The sequence below is a fragment of the Muntiacus reevesi genome, chromosome 18 (assembly GCF_963930625.1).
Source record: "Muntiacus reevesi chromosome 18, mMunRee1.1, whole genome shotgun sequence".
Taxonomy (NCBI): domain Eukaryota; kingdom Metazoa; phylum Chordata; class Mammalia; order Artiodactyla; family Cervidae; genus Muntiacus; species Muntiacus reevesi.
This window is the reverse complement of record NC_089266.1, coordinates 49,731,638-49,755,827: the sequence shown is the minus strand read 5'-3', so window position 1 is coordinate 49,755,827 and position 24,190 is coordinate 49,731,638. Positions and strand designations below refer to the sequence as shown.

At 40.6% G+C, this 24,190-nt stretch overlaps 2 protein-coding genes across 7 annotated transcripts in view; one reads left to right on the top strand and one right to left on the bottom strand.

Moving 5' to 3' along the window:
- LOC136149409 (dynein light chain 1, cytoplasmic-like) overlaps window positions 1-23,988 on the top strand; it is a 76,097-nt gene extending 52,109 nt beyond the window's left edge. The window contains exon 2 of the mRNA XM_065909650.1: window positions 23,633-23,988. Coding sequence (XP_065765722.1) covers window positions 23,633-23,986 — 354 coding nt within the window. The 3' untranslated portion in view covers window positions 23,987-23,988. The remainder of the gene's footprint in view (window positions 1-23,632) is intronic.
- BCAS3 (BCAS3 microtubule associated cell migration factor) overlaps window positions 1-24,190 on the bottom strand; it is a 576,922-nt gene that overhangs the window by 155,008 nt on the left and 397,724 nt on the right. The window lies entirely within an intron of this gene.

The window sequence follows — 24,190 nt, the reverse complement described above, 5'->3', positions numbered from 1 at the left end:
TCCTGACTAGTTCCTTATATTTTATCTAATGGATGTAAGAGAAACATAGGTTGCATTTATAGGGTACGGCTGCACATTAACCTTGCAAGTGGCAAATTTTCTGAGATGAAACCAACAACAGATTTGTTATTGCTAAATACTTGTCAGCATCTGTATGGTACATTCATTCATAGCCAGAGACTACCCTTTTGAATAGCTATCTTTCAGCAGCTTCCAGGAAAGTCACTGTTAAACCTAAGTAGTTCCATCAAAATATGCCTTTAGTTGGAATGTGATTCTTTGAAACCAGCCCTACTGAGTCCTCCTGTGAGGTTAGTTAGTATCTCCGGCCCCACTTTAACTCAAGCAACCGGGCTTCCCCAGTGGCTCAGTAGTGAAGAAGCTACCTGCCAAGGCAGGAGACACAAGTTCGATCCCTGATCTGAGAAGATCTCACATGCTGTGAAGTGAGTAGGCTTGCGCGCCACAACTATTAAGCTTGTGCTTTAGAGCCCAGAAGCCATAATTACTGAAGCCTTGCGCGTCCTAGAGCCCGTGCTCCACAAGAGAAGCCATGGCAGTGAGAAGCCTGCACACCACAACCAGAGAGGGGCCCCTGCTCGCCACAACTAGAGAAAAGCCCTCGCAGCACGGCCAAAAATAAAATAAATAAAATGTTTAAAAGAGAGAGAGCCACATTAAAAAAAAAATCCCACCACTCTGGACAATCATTCTCTTGCCTTTCACTTAAGGAGGCATTTGGCTGCCAGAAGGCCTCACTCAACCCTTTCCACTTGGTTACTGTATGATTTTTGCTTTAAATTCCCATGATGCCTAACTTTTGTCCTATGAAAAATTTACGGATAAGAATTAAACAAAGGAATGAAACTAACACTTTCCAAGGCACTGAACAGTTGGCTAAATTCTGAGGAATACAGAAAAAGTGCGGCACAGATCCTGCCTCAGAGAAGTTAACTGCCTGACAGGGATTCAAATCTAAAACATTAGCGCAACTGCACACAGAATAATAAAAGAGGTATTAACTAATAAGGGAAGAACTCTCAGGAAAGGGTTTTGGAGGAAAGAACCAGAAAAACATATACAGGCAAATTTGAAAAGGAAGTCCATAGAAACAATGCTAACCAACGTCATTGCCCAAAAATGGGACCTCCACAAAGGCCACTTCATTTTCTAGTGTGATTTCTAAGAGAGGCTGAAAAATGGAAACTGAAAACTAACACCAGTGAGTCTAATAATCACCTTGGTTACAATTAAAGTTGGAGTAGTATCTGCCTAATGAAGAAGGAAATGGCAACCCACTCCAGTACTCTTGCCTGGAAAATCCCATGGACGGAGGAGGCTGGTAGGCTGCAGTCCATGGGGTCACTAAGAGTTGGACACGACTGAGCGACTTCACTTTCACTTTCAAGCACTGGAGGAGGAAATGGCAACCCACTCCAGTGTTCCTGCCTGGAGAATCCCAGGGACGGGGGAGCCTGGTGGGCTGCTGTCTTTGGGGTCACACAGAGTCGGACACGACTGACGTCATTTAGCAGCAGCAGCAACAGCAGTATCTGCCTAAAGCAACGCGAATATAAAGCTATCTTGGCTAAATCCATTGGTTTGCATGGGCTTCCCAGGTGGCTCAGATGGTAAAGAATCTGCCTGCATTGCAGGAGACCTGGGTTCGATCCCTGGGTTGGGAAGATCCCCTGGAGAAGGGAATGGCAACCCGCTCCAGTATTCTTGTCTGGAGAATTCCACGGGCAGAGGGGCCTGGTGGGTACAGTCCATGGGGTTGCAAAGACTCGGACACTCACTGAGTGAACACTTTCACTTCCATTGACTTACATATACATACATTGTGCATGTGTACGTGCTTGGTCACTCAGTCATGTCTGACTCTTTGTGACCCTACAGATTTAGCCCACCAGTCTCCTCTGTCCAGGGATTCTCCAGGGAAGAATCCTGGAATGGGTAACCATTTTCTACTCCAGGGGATCTTCCCAACCCAGGGATGGAACCTGGGTTCCTGTAGTGTAGGTGAATTCTTTACCATCTTAGCCACCCGTGAAGCCCATACACATACATACTTATATTTTATACACTCATATCTATTATATTTATTTTAAATATATTATTGTATGTAATTTTATATATTCAGGTGTACATATAAAAATAAAGTATGTGTATACGTATATAAAACTTTACCCCATGCATTGTCTTTTGCAGACTTCAGATAGCTCTTTGAAGGTATAGACAAGTTCTTTGCTATAAACAAGTAATTTAGGGGTTAGTACATATATTGGGCTTCCCTGGTAGCTCAGTTGGTAAAGAACCCACATGTAATGTAGGAGACCCTGGTTCGATTCCTGGGTGGGGAAGATCCCCTGGAGAAGGGATAGGCTACCCACTCCAGAATTCTTGGACTTCCCTGATGGCTCAGATGGTAAAGAATCTGCCTGTAATTCGCGAGACCTGGGTTTGATCCCTGGGTTGGGAAGATCCCCTGGAGAAGGGAATGGCAACCCGCTCCAGTATTCTTGTCTGGAGAATTCCACGGGCAGAGGGGCCTGGTGGGTACAGTCCATGGGGTTGCAAAGAGTCGGACACGACTGAGTGACTAAGCACAGCCCAGTACATATATCATCTTATTTTTAGACTAGTTGAGCTCCAAAAGAGGATATCCTTCCAATGGAACAGACCTCTTTCACAGGTAGGCTTTTTGTAAACAGGATATGTATACTCTTTAAGGAGCAACAAGTTGAGGATATAAATCTGTCAAGTCTAGAATATTCCTATTGAGTTTTACAAATGGCAGAAAACAATAGGGTACCAGTTCTTTCTAACATTAGCTGCTTTGTTCCTCTTACGGCCTTACAGAAAAGATTGTTTGCAAGTCTTCACATCCTTACAAAATATTCAGATTCTTCAATGAAATGAGGTTCCCACATGGTGGATACACCCACACAAACTGCTACAGTGAATGAAGAGGATTATAGTCAGATCTTTGATGATCCTAACTTTATGCGAAGGCCCTGCTCTGGTGGGCAGCTTTCCCTCCACATCTATGCCTGAAAAATTTTACCCAAGAAACAGACCCTAGACCTTCAGGAGAGCTGTTTGAGTGGTTGAGTCGAAACATTTCCTGTGTAGGAACATTTCCTGGTGTAAGTACAGTGATGGCTCCCTGGCTGAAATGTCAGAAGCTTTTTGCTGTTGTTGTTGGAGAAATGACCTGGATGCAAGGAAAAGATCCTGAGTCTAATGATGCATAATTCCTCCTAGATCAATGCACATCTGGAATACCAACCTCAGGAGAGCCTGCCTGCCTTGTGCAGACACCTCTGCTGCTTCGAGATAGCGCTCTTTTCAGCCAATAGCTCTTACATGGAGCAACACTCACTTTAAATCACCTTTCAAACAGCTGCTCATCCAAGGGAAGACAATTCAAAAGGGATCAAACCAGGCAGCTAAGAAATCTGTGGCTAGAGACATGACAGAAGAGGTCAGAAGGGACCCAGGGAGAGGATGGCTCTCAAAGGGACAGGAGAATTGCTGGAGGTTTACCTTCTTGTTTGAAAAGTCTTTCGGGTCACAAGTGTGGTCAATAAAGAAGCAAAGTCACTTGGTGGCCAACTGGGCTATCGTATGAACTAACTAAGCAATGATTACAGATGACAGAGGGGAAAAGGGAAGAGGGGCCGGTTCTAGCAATTCTGAAGGGGGAAGGCAGAGAATGTTAATGTCATTCCATTTCTTCTGAAGAAGTAAGACTACGCTTCACTATCACCCCAGGTTTTTTTTTTATCCTTTTTTCCACCCAGGGCCAAGACCCTGGCTCAGAGAAGGCTGTGGGCAGCTAGGACTCTGGCTCACTTCCACCATCTCTAGGGGTGTGGGTCCAGCTTGGCCTGGGACAGACTAGAGAGAGGATGCTTTAAGTTGTTGCTGAAGGAGGCTTACACATGCCTTCATTTCCCCACTATAACCTATCCCTACCTGCAAAGAAGCAAACGCCCGTGGAGATTAGATTTCCTGTTTCTTCTGCAGGATTCCTGACTCTTTGAGATGGGACAGCGTGTTAGTAGCTGAAAAAGTCCCTTCCTTTCGCTCTCCATTCATGTCTGTTTTAATTCTGAGTTAGGGAACCACTATGTGATCCTATTTAATAGCTGCCCCGGAAATTGTCTCTGCTGAGTAGTTTACTAGTACGCTTACCACATCATGAGGATCTGATGCTTAGCACTTGGTCACGGAGCAATTTCAGCGATAGGTCCTAGATGAGAACTTAGTGAATATGAGCCTTTCACCAATATTCTTCCTGGCCACCAGGTACGAATCAGGTAAGAAATTCAGAATGCTTGCTTTTCAAAAAAAAAACGTTTGATGTGGATCATTTTTAAAGTCTTTTTAAAATCTGTTACAACATTGCTCTGTTTTCTGTTTTGTTCTTTTGGCCACGAGGCATGTGGGGATCTTGGCTCCCTGGCCTCCGGCATTCGAAGGCAAAGTCTTAACCACTGGACCACCAGAGAAATCCCAGAACACTTGCTTCTTAATGCTGACCCCATCTTTCAGGACTTAACTCCAATATTCACTCCTTTAGGAGTTCTGGATATCATCTTATAGACTATAAAGGTAAATCTCTAAATGGCTCTATAGGGAGCTTTCAGGAGTTAAAAAGCCACTCCATCACAAAAGCTACAAACTTCCTTACTACACAAGAGGAACAAATCCGCTGGGTAACTTCACCTTCTAAGGGATGAGTGAATCCTCCACCTGATGGGATGACATTAACTTCCATGGAGGTGATGTGGCAGTCACATATCAAACCAGCAGGTGCCAATATTCTTGACGAGATCTGGCTCGATTTTAAACTTCTTCATATTCTATCCTTTTGTGAACCCTGACACTTTCTCTCTGCAACTGATGGGATCGGCTCCCAGATTTGATGGATTCTGTGTCTAATTAGAGCACTCCTCAGACCTTTCCTGTAGAGGGTGAAGACTGGACCACATTCAGCTGGCTTTCTGTTCAGTCTCTTTAAAAAGCAGCGGCAGCAGCTCTCCTACAAAATGGTCCAGGGCGGCCACCTAAAAGGGTGGGTGATCTTCGTAAATGGACAGGAAACAGAAAAGACGAATATTTGGGTGGGTGACAGATCCCTTAACTGGCCCTTCAAGATACGAGCTGTCCTATTAAACACAGGGCCATTATGCTGGCCGGCCATCCACTTTAAACCCCAGAGTGATTAAAATGCTGGCAGGAAATGAAAGCTCTCTATTGAAGGTCCTTCCCTGAGGTCCTAATTTCAAACCAAATTTTACAGCACCGCACAGGAACAAAGGAAGCCCAGTCTTCCAAGTCTTCTTTTTGTCACTTTGGACAAAGACACCCCCTCATACTCTTCAAAGAACAATGGCCTCTGTAGAGCCACAGCCATGCCAAGAATGGGCACAAACCATACAGAAACACATTTTAAAAATACATTTTACACTGCCCTTGACATTTCGGATAAATAGAAACCACGGCGCTGAAATTCCAAGTATTTCATCCTCTCCCTCCTCCCTTCGCCTCTATAATGAGAATTTTCCTATTCTCCCAATCTACTTGATCTTTGACATTTTGGCCTCTGTGAATGGAGGACACAGTGGAGTAGTCAAATAAATTAATTATTCAGATAACTGCATTTTATTAAAATAATCACTGGCATTGAGACACAGTTGCACAATTTTCCACCATCAGGAGACAACAAGGATCGCTATGAACCTTTCTTTCATTGAAATGTCGCCAAAGTCTTTCCTGTTCCACAGTCCACTGCGAGCAAGCCCGGCAAAACCTGTTATCAGGACAGGATTTCTTTTCTTTCTTTTTTTTTTTTACTAGCTGTTATTTCGGGGTGGCCCTTTTCTTTCCCCCCATCTTCTTCTGCAGCAAAAACAGCTTTCATGTTTTTACTGAACCACTTCAGATTCACTCTTCCACACAGTGGATGTTTACTTGGATTTCGCAGGCTGAGAACAGCTGGTTGTTTCCTAACGAATGGAACACGAGACCATATGTTTCAACATTTAAGCAATTTTGAACCAGAGGTATAATTCTGAGTGTCCTCTGTGGAAACTGTATGTTAAATACCCAAAGGATCCCCGCCATACAAGAGATACGGTACCCCCCGCTTCCTTTTTTAGCGCATTTCCCTTAGCAACAAAACCACTCCACACCACTTACATCACACACTCACACCACAAGTTCGCAGAGACTGGTGAGCTGAGTGCGGCTCTGCTTCAGGGGCAGCTGTATTTTAAACAGGAAAAGACAGCTAAGCAGACTCTTTCCTTCTAATTCTGTTTGGGAACAAAATGTGTCTGAGGCCCTCTGAGGGCACATCAACAATATGGATACCTATTTTCTTCCCAGAAGCCTGGACCTAACAGATGTATAAAAGAGGAGGCTCTGATATTCACAGTCAGGATGACCAGATGCTGTGTTTCTCCCCCCTCTGCTTTTCAGAACTTTCTCATGTGAAGCTGGGCTAGCGAGAATCAAGCTAAATTCATGCCGAGGATGAGAAATGTCCTAAACCGAGGAACTTTTCACAAAACTTACTATCTCAGCTCTCTCATGAAACTTATTATCACATTTCTTTTAAATTCAAGACTTCAATATTAATCATTAATAATGTTGTGGCTAGTGGTAAAGAAGCTGCCTGCCAGTGCAGGAAATGTAAGACACCTGTGTTTGATCCCTGGGTTGGGAAGATCCCCTGCAGGAGGGCATGGCAACCTGCTTCAGTATTCTTGCCTGGAGAACCCCGTGGACAGAGGAGCCTGGCGGGCTGCAGTCCATGTGGTCACAAAGAGTCAGACACGACTGAAGGGACTAAGGATGCATACACGCAATGTCAGAAAACGAAACTATGGATTTCAAGTCAGGCTGAGTCAGAGCATTAGCAGGATGTTAGCACTGCATCAGGAGGAAGAGTCTCTTGTTCCTGGAAGACGAGAGCTCAACTTTAGAAGAAATGAAATGCAGTGAAAAGTCAAATAGATGTAAATAGGCAATACAGTAAGTCAAATACCAAGTGCAGGGGAGTGGAACAGAAAGCTACCAGCCTCTGGAAAGCCTGAGAGCTCATGAAACCTCCCATTTTGAATTTAGATTTTGAAATAATAAGTTGAAGTCAATACATTTTTATAGGTCATTTTCTAAAATAAGAATTACTTATTAAGATAAACTAGGTAAGAGGCAAAAACTGTAGGTGAAAACAGGTTATTTTTACCCTAGATTCAGAAAGGCATTTCTTTGAACTCAAGATCCTAAATGTCCCAGTCTCTATAAGTTTCTGTATATGTCATTTAGATATATTTTTTGAAGATTTTTAAAATAGCCCTCCTTATTATCATTACTATACACTTCAAAGATAACTTAAAAAGGTGATCAATATTAATTCCCAAGATTTTTTTCTCCATCCATGTTCTTACATAAAAGGAAGATTAATAATACCAACAGTATTTTTCTTTCTCTGATTCCACTTAAGTGCAAGAATCCTACAGAGAGTTTTACAAAGCCAATGTGTTTAGCCATGTTACTAATAAAATTTCAGTAAAACCAAAACTACTAATCCTCCCCACCACTTTCACCAAACAAGACACAAATATGCCCTTAGTCATTCAGTCATGTCCGACTCTTTGTGACCCTACGGGTTGGAGACCACCAGGCTCTTCTGTCCATGGGGATTCTCCAAGCAAGAATACTGGAGGGGGCTGCCGTGCAGGGGATCTTCCTAATCCAGGGATTGAACCCAGGTCTTCCCATATTGCAGGTGGATTTTTTACTGTCTGAGCCACCAGCGAGGCCAAGACACAAATACATATATGCATTATTTCTGTCTCAGCTTAATTCTCACAGCTCCAGGAAAACTCTGGAAAATGGACCCTTTGCCAGCTGACTTTCTTTGAGCTCTGGGACAGGGCAGAGCTCCTCTCCTGGATTTTGGAGCAACAAAGGGATTGCATGGGGTAGGAGTGGTTGGAGAGGGCAGTTACATCCGTGCTTTTAAGATGTTACTCAGTACACAAGGAAATATGTACCAAGACGTTCAGTGTAGTTTTGCTTGCAGAAGCAAACGTTTTTAACCAACTGCTATAGAGAGGCAGTTAAATAGATTATAACATCTCCATACAGCAGAATGCTACTGGAAAGAGCTCAAGGAACTGGAGCAGAGGCCAAGGAGTCAGAATACCTTCATTTGAATCTAGTCTTATTTTTTAAAAACTTATTTATTTATTTGGCTGTGCTGGGTCTTAGTTGTGGCATGTGGGATCTTCTTCAATCTGGGTTGTGGCATGCAGGATCTTCAGTTGTGGCATGCAAACTTCTCCAGTTCCCTGACTAGGGATCGAACCTGGGCTCCTGGCACTGACAATGCAGAATCTCAGCCACTGGACCACCAGGGAAGTCCCTGGCTTCAGCTTTTACTATCTTTGTTACCTTGGGCACAACTTTAATGTTCTTTAAATCAGTTTCTTCATCTATTAATACTTATATCCTAAAGTTATAGTGAGGATTAAGTGAATTAACACACATCTGCCTTGGGAAACAGTTTCCATCCTTATTAATATACAGAAAATAAAAGAATAAGGCAAATCTACAAGTGCAATATATACTGACAGGGAGACAGTATCTGTTAGAAATTGGTGGGAGTAAAACACCAATTGGAGAGCAGTAGATAGAGTAGTATGAGAACAGGGAAGAAAATCTGAATTTCTATGCTTTCATGCATATAGCAGATAAAAGTTTAAGAAACATCCCTGCTCCATTGACAGATGAGTGGACACAAAAGATGTAATGTATATACACAACGGAATACTACTCAGCCATAAAGAAGAATGAAATAATGCCATCTGCAGCAACATGGATGGACCTAGAATCATACAAAGTGAAGTAAGTCAGACAAAGACAAATATCAGACGGTATCACTTATATGTGGAATAAAAAAAAATGATACAAATGAATTTATTTCTAAAACAGAAACAGATCCACAGACATAAAAAACAAACTTAGGGTTACCAAAGAGAAAAATGGGTGGGGAGGGACAAATTAGGAGTTTGGGATTAACAGATACATACTGTGAAAGACACATACTACTATGTATAATATTAATGAGGACCTACTGTATAACACAGGGAACTATACTCAATATCTTATAATAACCTATAATGGAAGAGGATCTGAAAAAGAATACACACACACCATATTACTGAATCACTTTGTGATACCCCTGAAACAAACACAACACTGTAAATCTACATTTCAATTAAAAAAATAAAATAATGAAAAAATAAAAAAGATATCTCTGCTATTTTGGGCATTATACCAGAGATTATGTGCATGAAATCTACAAAAGGTCTAAGAACAAATATTAATTCTATGTCTTCAAATAAAAAGAGACTTGAAAAACACACTCCTTTGTAGCTTACATATCAGTTGTTCCCCTAATACCTCTACTCCTTCAAAACAAAATTAGTCAAGGCTGTATATTGTCACCCTGCTTATTCAAATTCTCTGCAGAGTACATCATGAAAAACGTTGGGCTGGAGGAAGCACAAGCTGGAATCAAGATTGCAGGGAGAAATATCAATAACTTCAGATATGCAGATGACACCACCCTTATGGCAGAAAGTGAAGAACTAAAGGCCTCTTGATGAAAGCGAAAGAGGAAGAGTGAAAAAGTTGGCTTAAAGCTCAACATTCAGAAAACTAAGATCATGGCATCTGGTCCCATCACTTCATGGCAAATAGATGGGGAAACAGTGGAAACAGTGGCTGACTTTATTTTTCTGGGCTCCAAAATTACTGCAGATGGTGACTGTAGCCATGAAATTAAGACACTTACTCCTTGGAAGGAAAGTTATGACCAACCTAGACAGAATATTAAAAAGCAGAGACATCACTTTGTCAACAAAGGTCCATCTAGTCAAGGCTATGGTTTTTTCAGTGGTCATGTATGGATGTGAGAGTTGGACTATAAAGAAAGCTGAGCACCGAAGAATTGATGCTTTTTGAACTGTGGTGTTGGAGAAGACTCTTGAGAGTGCCTTGGACTACAAGGAGATCCAACCAGTTCATCCTAAGGAGATCAGTCCTGGGTGTTCATTGGAAGGACTGATGTTGAAGCTGAAACTCCAATACTTTGGCCACCTGATACGAAGAGCTGACTCATTTGAAAAGACCCTTTTGTTGGGAAAGATTGAAGGCGGGAGGAGAAGGGGACGACAGAAGATGAGATGGTTGGATGGCATCACCAACTCAATGCACGTGGGTTTGGGTGGACTCCAGGAGTTGGAGATGGACAGGGAGGCCTGACGTGCTGCGGTTCATGGGGCCGCAAAGAGTCGGACACGACTGAGCGACTGAACTGAACTGAACTGATATTGAATTCTTCAAACTAAAAAAAAAAAAAAGACCTAGATTGATTCGATGCAAAAATTGTTATATTCAGAGGGGAAAACCACCTCATAATTTTCTAACATAAAAAAGTAGTTTTAGTTAATACTATAGTTACTCACAGTGTCACAAAAAAACTAGCATAAATTGTAAATTTTATATATATATATATATATATACGTATGTATATACATATATATACATATACATACACACACAAAGCAAGATAAAATATGCCTTACTTATTGAAAAAAAAAAAAAAAAGAAAAAAGTTATTCCCAGAACTCAAGAATCATCTAGACAGCTCTGACTCGGAATATAGGGACGGCTGTGCACATGATGCCCCAAGAAGGCCTGAGGTGGCCCCCAGCTCCCTGGCTGTCCCAACGTGCAGTCACTCCAGTGTATGTGTCAAGGTGATAGCATTACAAAAGCTAATGCATCAGTCTGAAGCTAAAAATCAAAGGCATGGTTTAAATTCCTTTTTCAAAGGTGATGATTGCACTAGGTAAGGCTTTTGCCAAGATTATGACTTATCCCACACATTCTGAATCATGCAAGAGTCACTCATTCACGCAACATTTATTAAATGTCTATAACTAGAGTGCCAGAAACAGTCCTCTAAAACTTGGGCTAAAATCTATGTACCTCAGATACACGAAAAACTTACAGAAGCAAAGGAGAAGTATGATGCAGGAATATGCTAGTCTCAGTTGGCTCATTAGGTGGGAAAAGAGACACACGTAATTGTTTTTCCTTTAAAAGCTCAGATTCTACTGATCGGACCGGTACAGATAGCATAAAGGGCTTTGGGCAAAAATTCTCTTCCTAATTGATCACACAGGCTGTTTTTATGATCACGTCTGCCTTAAATGCTGCTCCTGACATAGTTCACACCCTAAGAATACCAAGACTATTCATTTATTAAGAACTTGCGTAAAACTAGGTCCATTCCACAGGCTCTACAAAGCTTTGTTGTTTAGTCGCTAAGTTGCCTCTGATTCTTTGGAACCACGTTGACTGTAACCCACCAGGCTCCTCTGTCCTCAGGACTTTTCAGGCAAAAATACTGGAGTGGGTTGCCATTCCCTTCTCCAGGGGATCTTACTGACCCAGGGATCGAACCCAGGTATCCTACGTTGCAGGCGGATTCTCTACCCCTGAGCCACCACTTAGGCCTCTTTAAATTAGCCATTTTCTGACTGAGCTGAATGGGAAAAGCCGGCTGAACCAGAGTCTAGAGAATATAAAAGAAGCACATTCTCTGATGAGCAGTCCTTTCTCCTGCCCTCTTCCCTCTAGACCAATAGAGGGGTTAGCAAGTTGGACAGCATGTGGTAGCAATCACAAAGACCAATTTGTTCTGAGCATGTCAAGGTCAATGACATTATGGCTGAGGAGACTGTCTCGAGCACTGGAAGTCTGCAACAGTTCCTGAATGTCACCCAGGATCACCTATGGTGTTTGTTTGCCATTTCCTCCACACTAGCTCTCAATAGCTATCTTTCCTGTAGACTAGACATACGTAGAAATGGAAATACCTCACTCTGGTGCTCTTCTGTTGGCCAACAGATACATGCTATTATTGATGTTGACAAGGTGGGAGGCCCACCAGGAAGTCCAGCTGGATTTGTTGAAATAAAACAATTTTTCCTTCCTGAAACACATTTTATCAGGAAACTAGTCTCTCTGACTGTATCCCACTTAGGATATATTGTCTGCTCTACCTCTAGAAGACAGAAAAGGAGGAAAGAAATGATGCCTTGTCTTCCCCTCCACCCCTACTCCCTTTCACTTTCAACCTTTTTGGACAGGTAGACAGGAGAAAAATCTCACTTCTTGTATTTCCCAGACAGGAAAGTTCCAAAGAAAATCACTGTTTTTTTTTTGTTTGTTTGTTTTTAAATAATAAGAGAGTCTTAAAACTCTCTTCATTTTAACAGTGGACTGGAAAAGTGAACAGAGTGGGAGAAATCCACTGCATATTTGTCAGAAATTGCTACTTAACTTCTTCTTAGTGTGAATCAGAAGTTAGCCTTTGATTTCAGATAGAGCTGGACTTCTTAAATTTTTTATCCTATTACTCTTTTTCTTCCAATTATTCCTGATATTTAATAAGTTCCAAGGCATTTGTTTCATTCTCAGTCAATGTCAAGACTGAATAATACAAGAAGAATCAGATTAAAAAAAAAAAAAAAGCCCTGGAACTATGTTTCAAAGGTAATTATATTCCAGAAATACTTAATGTAAGGGCTATAAACCATTTTAAAGAAAGTTACAGTGACGAAGCAACAACAATTTTTGTTATTTTTAACATGGGTATTTTCGTTTAAAAAAGATTCCACTCAGTGTTTCCCAAATTCAGTGTTTCACATAATGGTCCGCCTAATATGAATGTGGGAAAAAAAGACAAATCCAAACATGGAATATTCTTCTCAAAAAATAGTGGACTAAATGTAAAGGTCCAGTAAAATGTGATATTTAGATTTTTCTGAACTCGTTCACATGACCTTCCTTCTATTTATAGAAGTGCAGCAATTCCCATTTGAATATAGAGCAATACCTTGTAGGAGAGCTTGATTTAGCACAAATAAACTTGGGGAAAGTGTTGACTTAAAAATAAAACACTGGAAGAGGAGGGAGGAGTTTTTCTTCCCCCCCTCTGTGAAAATTTCCGGAAAAGCTGTAAACAAAGGCAGGTTTGGCTCAGACACTGGGTGACTCTGGTGAGCTGAGGAGGATGAAGAGTGTATCAAGCCTCCCATAGTGAGGAAATGTTTGTAAAACAGTTAGTAAATCACAAGGAGCCAGGGTCACCGTGCTGAACAAGCCGAGGGACTCGAAGCCAAAACTCCAGCTGTGAAAGAAGGGGCCCAGCATGGCTTCACAGCTTGAACCCCATTTTGCATGATCTCTCTAGTTCCATCCTCTGCCCTTTCCCCTCGTGTCGCTTCGGAGCTTGGAGGGCTCCACGATTAATTAGCTCGGGCCCAAGGGCACTGCTGACTATCCCCTATTGAGTGCCAAGGTGAGGATCCCTGGTACACTGAAAACAGAGTGACACTGATGGAGTCTTTGGTCCTAGGGACAAAGCTGAAAGTTCCAGTTGGGAAAAAAGAATCACACTCAACCTGGGGGAAAAAAAAAAGCTTACAAAGATGAACAGGAGGCAAAATATGTGGCTGGAAGTTTCCATGGATTTCGAAATCTCTTTTCAAGCCCCTTTTTGATCACTAGTCTCCCTAACTCTTCTGTGATACATCTGTTAATTATTCTTTCCCTGATTTTACACAGATGAAAATGTGGAAACTGTTAAGTCCTTCATAAACTGTCTCTTTTGTGCCCCGTTGTCCCCCAGAAGTCAGGAAGACAAAAATAAAATAAGAATAGTAAAGAAGGGAGAAAGAGAAGGGGACATACAGTCTGGAGGACTCCTCTCAACTACTCTGGGCAGAAAGTTGTTTTTGGCTGGATTGACATTTAGTTCTCTTCATTCATCTTTACTCTCCAAAAATGACTTTTTGAAGACTGCCTATTCTTTCTCTACACCAAAGTCTATCTGCCCACACAGAGACTGTTACTATGCACTTAAACTATGGAATAAAGGAAGGATAATTATTAATGGTTTTTAAAAATTCTTAAAGTGAAAAGTATGGTGATGGATGAAAATGTTTAATTTTCAAATACTGAATGAAAGGAAGGTGAAAGTGAAAGTCGCTCAGTTGTGTCTGATTCTTTGTGACCCCGTGGACTATATAGTCCATGGAATTCTCCAGGCCAGAATACTGGAGTGGGTAAACGTTTCCTTTTCCAGGGGATCTTCCCAACCCAGGGAGCGAACCCAGGTCTCCCATACTGCAGGCAGATTCTTTACCAGCTGAGCCACCAAGGAAGCCCGAGAACACAGGAGTGGGTAGCCCATCCCTTCTCTAACAGATCTTCCTGAGCCAGGAATCGAACCGGGTCTCCTGCACTGCGGGTGGCTTCTTTACCAACTGAGCTATGAAAAGAAGGCAAGAAGGTGGGACAGACAAAAAAGCGGGCACCCCTGATCACCACCAACAGAGACCAAAGATGGACAAAGTAAGGTGCAGTGCTTCCATTTGAAAAACAATTTGAAAAAAAAAAAGAAGTCTTGAAATTGTAAACAAACAAACACCTCTTTTGGAGGCACCAAAATATTTCCTTTTGAAAAAAGAGGTAAATAGCACAGGCATTAGCAAACTTCTCCAGCAGCTACACATAATTTAATATGAACCCTGATTCACAATAGAGGATGAAAAAAATCTTCATCATGATGTTGATGCTATAATTATAAACTGCTTAAGAGAAAATTGGGTACCTTGATTACCTAAATTGAAACAAGACAGATACATTAGAGTTAGCTTTACTGTTGAAAAACTACTGACTTGGTATAAGTTATGCAGGCTGTTTATTTCTACTACTGACGCATTACTTTTACTCCTTTTAAACTGACCCTGTGAGAGAACAGGACATGCGCTTTTGAGCTGTTTTTCTGGGTTGGCACTGAGTCAGGCACACTCTTAGCTCATCTCTCACACTTTTGTCGCAATGGCAGGCCAATGGTGATGCTATATAATCCTCAGCTTTGCTTTGTAAAAAAATTCATTTGGCCCATTCAGAGATCAAACAAGATTTTCGGCCCAATGTATTCTTATTCTAACTAATGGAGTGATTAGCCCAGATAGCCTAGGGCAGAAAAACAAGGAATATCAGAGGGAGAGTAAACTCTTGCTTGAGAGGGCTAGTGAACGCTTTGAGTAATGTTTCCAGGCAACTGGGAAAAGCATAGGCTTTGGAGCCAGCTCAAGGATCAAATCCTGCCCTTAACCTTGACAGCTCTGTTGGGCTAGGCCAGTCATTTCATCCGTTTCCTCCTCTGCAAAATGGCGGTAAAAATCACTATGTACTAAAAGTGTTGATAGAGCTAAATGTGATACTTCTGAACATACTTGGAATGGCATCCAACACATAAAAAATACTGAAAATGTTAGCTTCCTTCCCCCAGCTCTCCCCTCATTTCATTGGTGTATACAGAAAAGCCTTTAAAAGTCCCTGGCTTTTTTGAATTGCACATGGACCATAAGTCACATACATGGAGCCGCACCACTCTCTCTCACCATCAACTGGAACTTGTGCAAACTCCATAGGCCTTGAGTCTCCCACCTCCTCCCGCATGACATCTGTTATACTCTGAGTCAAAAGGACTCCTTTAAGCCTCAAAGAAGAGAGTGCCCCCCCCCCCCCCCCGAAATAAACGGCCTTGACTCAAACTTTGGATATGCAGCTATTTAAACATGTTGTTCACAGCTCATGTTCTCAGCTTGAGGAATTCCTCTTGGATTCTGTCTCCAGTGGCAATGGATGGTTTCCACATTACATTCTTTGCCCCCTTATTCAGCTGGCAAGACAGATAGAATAAAAATAAATTCAGAAAACACACACACACACTTCAGTGCTATTGTGAGATAGACAAGTAGGTGATTAGTACGGGTTAAAGATATGCTTATCATTAATAGGCCTCCTGGTTCTGATTTTGCTACTAGAAGGTTCTTGCCCAAGTCAGGTAGTCTGCCTTTGAGAAGAAATATTGCTGTCACTGTTTGATTTCAGGTTTAAGTTACAATATAGCTTACTGATTTTTAGAAGCAAGATCTCATCATTTTAATGGGACTGAAAGACAACTGAATAATGATCTATAATTTTTTTTGTTTTTTTTTTTACCATTTTTTACCGTTTTTGCACTGTGGGTGGGTGAAGGATACTTTCTAAGGATCAAAGACAAACATTTGCCCTGTTAAAAATGACTCAGAGCTCCTAACTTGGCTTCAGAATCCTACGTGAGGGTTTCTTTCTTCCTCCCTACGTGAGGGTTTCTTTCTTCCTCCTTCCCTTCTGTCCATCCTTCCTTCTTCTCCCATCCTCTCTTCCCTTCCCCTCCCCGTCCTCTCCTTTCTTACTAATGGAGATATTACTGGGCTCAGGCAGTGGTGGAGAGACGCATCCCATCAAAAAACTGCATTTTCCAATTCTACTCGGAGTTTCGGTACTCAATTATAAGACTCAGAGAAGCGTCTTCACTTGGAGAAATAAAAATTCAGTCTCATCGTACCTGGCAGTATGGGTGTGGCAAAGAAATAAAACCCAAATGCAGGCTGAAGCAAAAACAAGATCATAATAAAAATATATTAACAAAATGAGAGAGCCAGCTGGGCGGTCAAACACCTGGAGATATCTTACCACCACCCAAGCTGAGAATCAACAGAAATTTGCTCCATTCCTAAAGCCTCTCCAATAGAGATGGGGGGTTGGCCACAAAGAATGGTGATCCGGGAGGTTCACCCTGCATGCCAGCTCTGCCATGTATTTTCTCCCTGGACTTGGGCAAGTCAAGGACCTTTTCTGAAGCTCAAGTTCCTTCACTGTGAAATGAAGACAATTTCTCTCTCTCTCTCACTAAATCAGTATGGCTATAAAATGATCAATGTGACCATGCTTTGTCAACAGGAAGTGCTGTATTGATGTTGGTTATTACTATTCTCAAACAGCAAACTGACAAGTCACCTGTCACTCGTGCTCAAGCTCAGTCATGGCCAACTCTGAGACCCCGTGGACTGCAGCCCGCCAGGCTCCTCGGTCCATGGGATTCTCCAGGCAAGAATACTGGGGTGGGTTGCCATTTCCTCCTCCAGGGGACCTTTCCCACCCACGAATCGAACCTGCATCTCCTGCATTAGTAAGCGGATTCTTTACCACTGAGCCACCTGGGAAGCCCAGTGTAGGGCAAGAATAATAAGTTAACCAGCTGCTTTTATTAATCTACTTTTTAGTCACTCAAAACTCTTTGAATCCCCCTGATGTCTCCTGCAAGCTGTGTTGTGACCTAAATGAAAACTTTATCTACTAAGTCAACAGTCAATTCTAAGTTGTTGTTTTTTGTTTTTCTGGAGGACAAGAAATGAAGGCGCTCGAGTTCAAACTGGCTTAGACAGGATGCTGTAGTTAGTTTTGTTAAGTTTTTTGCCCAAGTATGTTTCTACTTAAAATCATCCTTCTGCATTATTCTGGAAGAGAGGGTAACTCTTATCTCATCCAAAATTGGTGTTTCCAATTTCCTTATATAACAAGGCTTGAATGTTGTGGAGGAAGTAGCCAAAAACCAAGGAACCAAGAAAGATCAAAAAGCAAGAGACCTATAACCTGTAAGGTTAAGAGGTTATGACCCTAGGGCCCTGAAGTAAGGTGGGAAGTCTAGAAAGATGTTTTCAGGTACGTTTAGGGAACTAACTTTACAGGGCTGTTTGAAAAGCCATAGAGATAGAATCTAATGTTTAGGACAAGATCACTGGCATGAATACCCTTTATAAAGATCATAGGGATCCATTCAAAACCATCCTGCCTCGGCTGGAGAAAGGAGCTTTACCCTCTCTTTTCGCTGTTTATAATCAGCATTTGTCTACCCTGAAAGTACTTCTTTTACCTTGTTCATCATTGTCCTAAACCTTTGATACGGCGCAGTCAGACTACAAATGAGAAGGAAAAATATATGTGATTAGATAACCACACTGAATCACATAGACATCTAAACAATGGTGCTAACTGCAACCTAAATTTGGTTGTGATAGCTAGTATTCACCTTTAAACTAAGAGAGGAAAAATGCAATCAATATACTATCATTAATGTAACACCAGACACTGGCTTCCTCCCTGTTTGCTCTAATATTGGATAGAAAGTGGCTGTAGCTGCGGCAGCGTGGATAGAGTAAGACTGGCTGGTTGCACATGTATTATACAATAGAATACCAATACACATATATATTATGTGATTGTGGGCTTCCCTGGCGGCTCAGTGGTAAAGAATCTGCCTGCCGATGTAGGAGAGGTGAGTTCGATCCGGGTCGGGAAGACCCCTTAGAGAGGGAAAATGGCAACCCACTGGAAAAGGGCATGGCAACCCACTCCAGGATTCTTGCCTGGGAAATTCCACTAACAGAGGAGCCTGGCGGGCTATACTCTAGCAAGTCCACAATGTATTATGGATAGGAAAAATTTTAAGAAACATAAAAATAAGATGCAGGACTGCATTAACTAAATTCAGGAAGGACAGTCTCTACCGAACAGTTTTTTTTCACTAAGAATTAAAAGATAGAGAAAATGTTTGTTTCAATTATATATTATTAGTCATCAGAGTATGGTAAAATATATTAAAAGTCTTTGGACCTTGTAAACATATATTAAAGACATTAGTCATCAGGGAAGAATCAGTGATTTCAAAGTATCATTATCTTAAAAGCTTTAGAAACATGCACCTTTCAAACTTCCAATTAAGTTAAACTAATCTGCATCAATCTAAGGAAACATTTAGACTCTCAGAGTCAGGAAATTAAGCCATTAGTTCTTAAATTCAGAGCACACCTCTGTCTTGCTTTTGTACTTAATGTTTGTAGATAAATGCTAAGAAAATGCTTGAGACAAACAGTGTATTCAAATCAAATCAAAAGTGCACAGAAACGAAAAAAAGTGGCCAGGTTAATGGAACCAAAGGGACTAGGAATACAATGATAATTTGTCAAAAACACCTTTTCCATACTCACTGTCCTGCAAAACATGACTGATCTACTATAGAAACTAAGGTAATAAATAGTGCCTCCCTCCCAAAAAACTTTTAGCATAAAATGGCTACAGATATTTTAGAAGAAAACATTTAAATGACTGAATGGCTTATACATCAGCATTTCACACCCTTTATTTACCTTCATATCAGCAAACACCTACTGGGCACTTTCATGTCTAAGACTCAGTGGATAAAACCATGAAGAAAACCCAGTTTTATTCTTTTATTTTCTCTTGCCCTCAAAATGCTTAAAATCTAGAATGACAAAGACAGAGAAGACAGACTCCTAACATACTCCTAACACATCCAACACACACATTTATTACTTCTCCAAGGAAATATCTGAGTAAAACAATCTAGAAACTGTCAAAATATCTAATAAAATATTGATGCTTGAGTGACACTTGCTTTGATACTGCAGAGCCAGAGTCAAGTGGGAAGTAAGTACAATCACACAGCAGATCTGGGTAAATCTGGGCTCAACAGAGCTGATAATTCAAGTCTTCTGCAGGTCTTTATCCAGCTTGGCTTAGCACTATTCTTCTCAGGATAGGGTCTTCTGTATAATGCAGCTGGGAAGTGCATACCTGCTGAGGGGTCCCCGCCATCCTCCGACTGTGATCTCTACTACACTGGCAGTAAGACGAGAAGAGGTATCTGAGAGGTTCACTGAAGTTCCTTCTAGATATGACATTCTAAGAGCAAAGCTAAAATGTTTCTTTCAGTTTGATCATTCCAAGAAAGAAAACACGTTATTTAGCTTCTGTCTCAGACCAGCACATTCTCTAAGACAATGTCTCAATTTTGGCAAAAGACCCTAATTTATGTCTCTTTATGATTTCCAATATCATGAGCTCATCCTATACCTAAAAAAAAAAAAAATGCATTCATTATGTAAGCTTTCTCTTAAGCAAATGGAAGGCTGGAGAGTAGGAAAATGCTGTTTGCCATTCAATCTGGCGTCAGCAGAACTTTCCATTATTAAGAAGGAGGCTGCCCATTTTTAGATAATGAGGACAAATTTTTCATCATCATTGTGGTGCCTTTCATTTCACTATGTCACTCTGGAAGGGTCTGAACGTCCTATACTCTCCACCTTTGCCTCTTGTAGCATCAACAGGTTATAAAAATAATACTTTGTCTCATGGTATGCAACCTTAAGATGAACTCGGGGAAAATGGTATTCGTTATTCTGTTGGATATATTAGATGTGCAATAACGATGTATTATAAAGTAAATCAAATTACAAAAATGAACCCTATCCCTTGGATAAAGTTCTGGGAGTGGGCCAACACCACAATTATTATCTTCCCTAGCATTGAATGTTCTACATAAGTGTTTGGAAGATGTAAACAGGACATAAATCTGAGATCGGTTCTTCAATCTGTCTACAAATAACCATGACATTATATATAAACTATACTTTAGAGCATATATGCTTTCTGTTTAAGCAGTTAAGAAGTGTATCAGACACTATGATAAACAGAAAAAACGGAGCGTGAATACCCATAAATGCAAGCCTTCCGTCTCGGAAAGTCTTCACTTATTTGATTAACTTAGGTGAAAAACAGAGCAGTCATGCTTGTAGCCTTTCTTCCTTTCCCCTTTCCTCTCCTCTTTTCATTTCTAATGCGAATCGGAAGTCTATGTGGAGCAGTCTGGCTAGCCCCAGTCTAACCTCCCCATCTGGAAGGGGACTAACCAGCCTTGGGGCTACTTCCAACCCTTCCCAGCTGTTGGGTTGGGGTTTTTTGTTTTTGTGGGCTTGAGAAAGCATATTTATATAAATGATTGCCATATCCTTTGCCAGCTGTTGACCCTGCTCTTGTCCCGGCTGGGGCATGGTTTTCATTTTTAGCGGCCACAGACTGGAACTGACCCTGATAGAGTTAGCACGCTATGCAAACAGCTTTACGCGCTATTGCAGTGACAGTTCAGACAATGGATGCACAGTGTAATCCAAGGGACCGGTGTTTCCCTTTGGGCAAATGTCACAGAATCCAGAGCTGGAAGTATCAGTTGAAAAAATAAATTCTGAGATGCAATGTGTTATGGAACAGCTTCTCTTCAGTTATTCAGACTGCAGAGATTTCGGCTAGTGTCATAGCAGGGATGTATCAGCAGCAACAAATGAGTTTTCTCTTATCCACCTATGAATCTGAGAAGTGCCCTAGATAGATCTGCAGAGGCAGGGGTCTCTATAGTTATATGAGAGGTTAAAAAAGAAAAGCTATATTTTCAGTTTTAAACCTATGTACAAATGCTTCTGATGCTAATGTCCATAATTTTAAAAAGAAAAAAAAGAAAAGGTCCTTGTACCTTAATAGGACGAGAAGATAAAAATCAGTTTGGGCTTTTGCTAATTATTACGACCTACATATACAATCATTCCTAAAGATCCAACCTGATCATTTCTTAGGCATATTACCAACCAGAAAAAAAAAAAATCTATGTTTAAAATGTGGATAACCGTAGTCACAGAAAACTAGAAAGTTTAGAAATATTATTAGGGAGAGTATAGCTGGGGGAGGGGCCCCGGAGGGGCGAATATTCCATAATGGATAATGCATCCTGAACAACCAGTTTTCATCTGCAGCTGAAAGAGAACAAGAGAATAAACAGCCAATTTTTACAACTTTCATAAATTTTCTTAAGTCCTTCTGTCCACAAGCACAAATGTATATGTGAAGAATAAAGAAGTTTAATTAAAAAGAAAAAGACTGTTAATGCTTAAAGTGATACACTTTAAGACTTCTAAATTTGATAATTTAGAAGACTTCTAATATTTGATAATTTACAGGTCAGTCATTGCAACAGATTATTATTTTGAGAGTCTAATTGTAAAGAGAGAACAGCAAGACAGCTAGCTTGTCAGAAAGAAGTCCTGTATTATGTTCCCTCTCTCTGCAAGCCTGCAGGCTGGCTGGCTATGGCAGATGGAGTCTGCCATACATAACTGTAATTAAAATGTGAACCCCATCTTAGAGGTCAGAATAGACTAGTTGACAAACAGGGAAGCCGGGAGATGGAAAGAAGAAATATTTCCTGACATAAGCATTTTCAGTCTTTGAAAAACAATCCAAAAGGAAATATAGCCTATGAATTTAAGCGTCACATACTTAGTATATCTTTTTAAAAAAAAATCCTCAGAAGCTGGAGGTCTGGAATTGCTTTAAAGGCAGCTCAGAATTTCAATCAGCTTTAGCACAATGAAAATTTCAAGTGCTGGGGGAATTAACTGATGGGATATTTGAAGCTTCTATGAACTCTGATTAACTAATGACAAAATCTGTGAAATCATAAGGCGCTATTTTTTCCTCTCATGCAAATATATTTGTAATAATGGGGAAAAGAAAATAAAACCATATATTGCTAACAGTAGATTCTGACTGAAAATTTTCATACCATTGGTACAAGCTAACAGCACAATCTCCATATTATTTTGTAAGCAGAATATGACTAGATTTTTAAGTTTAATATTATATCCCTGTGTTTTACATTTATTTTGATCACTGATGTATTGGGGGCTTATTCTACCATCTTATTTTGTAAGATCTGTTCTCCCTTGCTTATTATGACACTGATAGTTTTTTACAATCATTTTTTCTCTATACGTTTGTATGCTATAGATTATATTTCTGTTAATGGTTTACCCTTAATTTTTTATCACACTATATACAAATATAAAAATCCCTAAATTACTCAATATCACATTATTTGTCCAAAGTATGCTTTAATTGCCACTGAACATCCTCTCAGTTTCTTTGCCATTATTGTCTGGCATTTAAGTTTCATGAACGGTATTGTTATCATAACATGCAGCTAACTGCACATTCTCTGCACTCACATTTTCATGATGAAGTACATCTTTCAAGGATATTTTTTTCGAGCAAGAACAAGTTCAGTCAGTAGTAAACACTTACTACCCTGTGAAAATACTAAATGAAAATTTTAGCTGGGTATAGAATTGTACTTCAAGAGTTACTTTTGCTTAGCACGTTGGTGTATTGCTTCATCGTCTTTTAGCATCTAAAGTGCTCAAAGAGAGGTCTACTGCCTATCTAATTTTCATACCTATTTAGGGAATATATCTTTTCTCTCTGATAACTTTTAAAAATCAGTGGTCTTCAGTTTTACTATAAAGTATGTAGATATTAATTTATTTGTATACTCAGCTCAATACTCAGCTATACTGATGGCTAAACCTCATTTATTCTAGAAATTCTAGATGTGAGCATCACTTCTTGGTCATTTTCTCTATTTTATTTTGGAACTCTTACTAGTTATATACCAGAGTTTCTAAACTCCTTATTTTTTTAGCTACTATTTATTAACTATTATTTCACTTTTTTTTAATATCTCTGTGCTGTTTTCTAAGAACTACTATCCAAAAATAGTCTAAAACTGTTATTGAGTTTTAAGTTTTCAATATCTTTATTATTTTATTGTTACTACTATTTAGCTTTGCCATGTCTCCTAAATTTTCTTTTCTATTTTTTCTGTTTTATTTTTCCAATAGTTTGTGATCAAAGTACAGACGTGTAGAGAGATGCGCCACGGCTTCGGTAGCGACTGCCTCTCTACGCGGGTGTGAGCTTCGCCAGGCCCTCCCCCAGGAGACCGCTGCAGTCGGCCAGCCCCTGCTCCTTGGTAACCACGTGTGACCAAAAGGCCGTAATCAAGAATGCCGATATGTCGGAGGAGATGCAACAGGACTCGGTGGAATGTGCCACTCAGGCATTGGAGAAGTATAATATAGAGAAGGACATTGCAGCCCATATCAAGGAGTTTGACAAGAAGTACAACCCCACCTGGCACTGCATCGTGGGGAGGAACTTCGGTAGTTATGTGACACATGAAACCAAACACTTGATCTACTTCTACCTGGGCCAAGTGGCCGATCTCCTGTTCAAATCTGGTTAAAAGCATGAACTGTGCCACACACTCAGTGATCCTTCCAAAAACAAGGACTGCAGCCTAAATTCCAAATACCAGAGCCTGAAGTCTTCAGCCTTGCCTAAGGGAACAGGTACCTCCATCTTTGAACCTTTCTTTTGTTTTGTACAGGGCATTCTCTGTACTAGTTTGTGGTTATAAAGCAATTAGTGAAACAACTTACATTTGTAT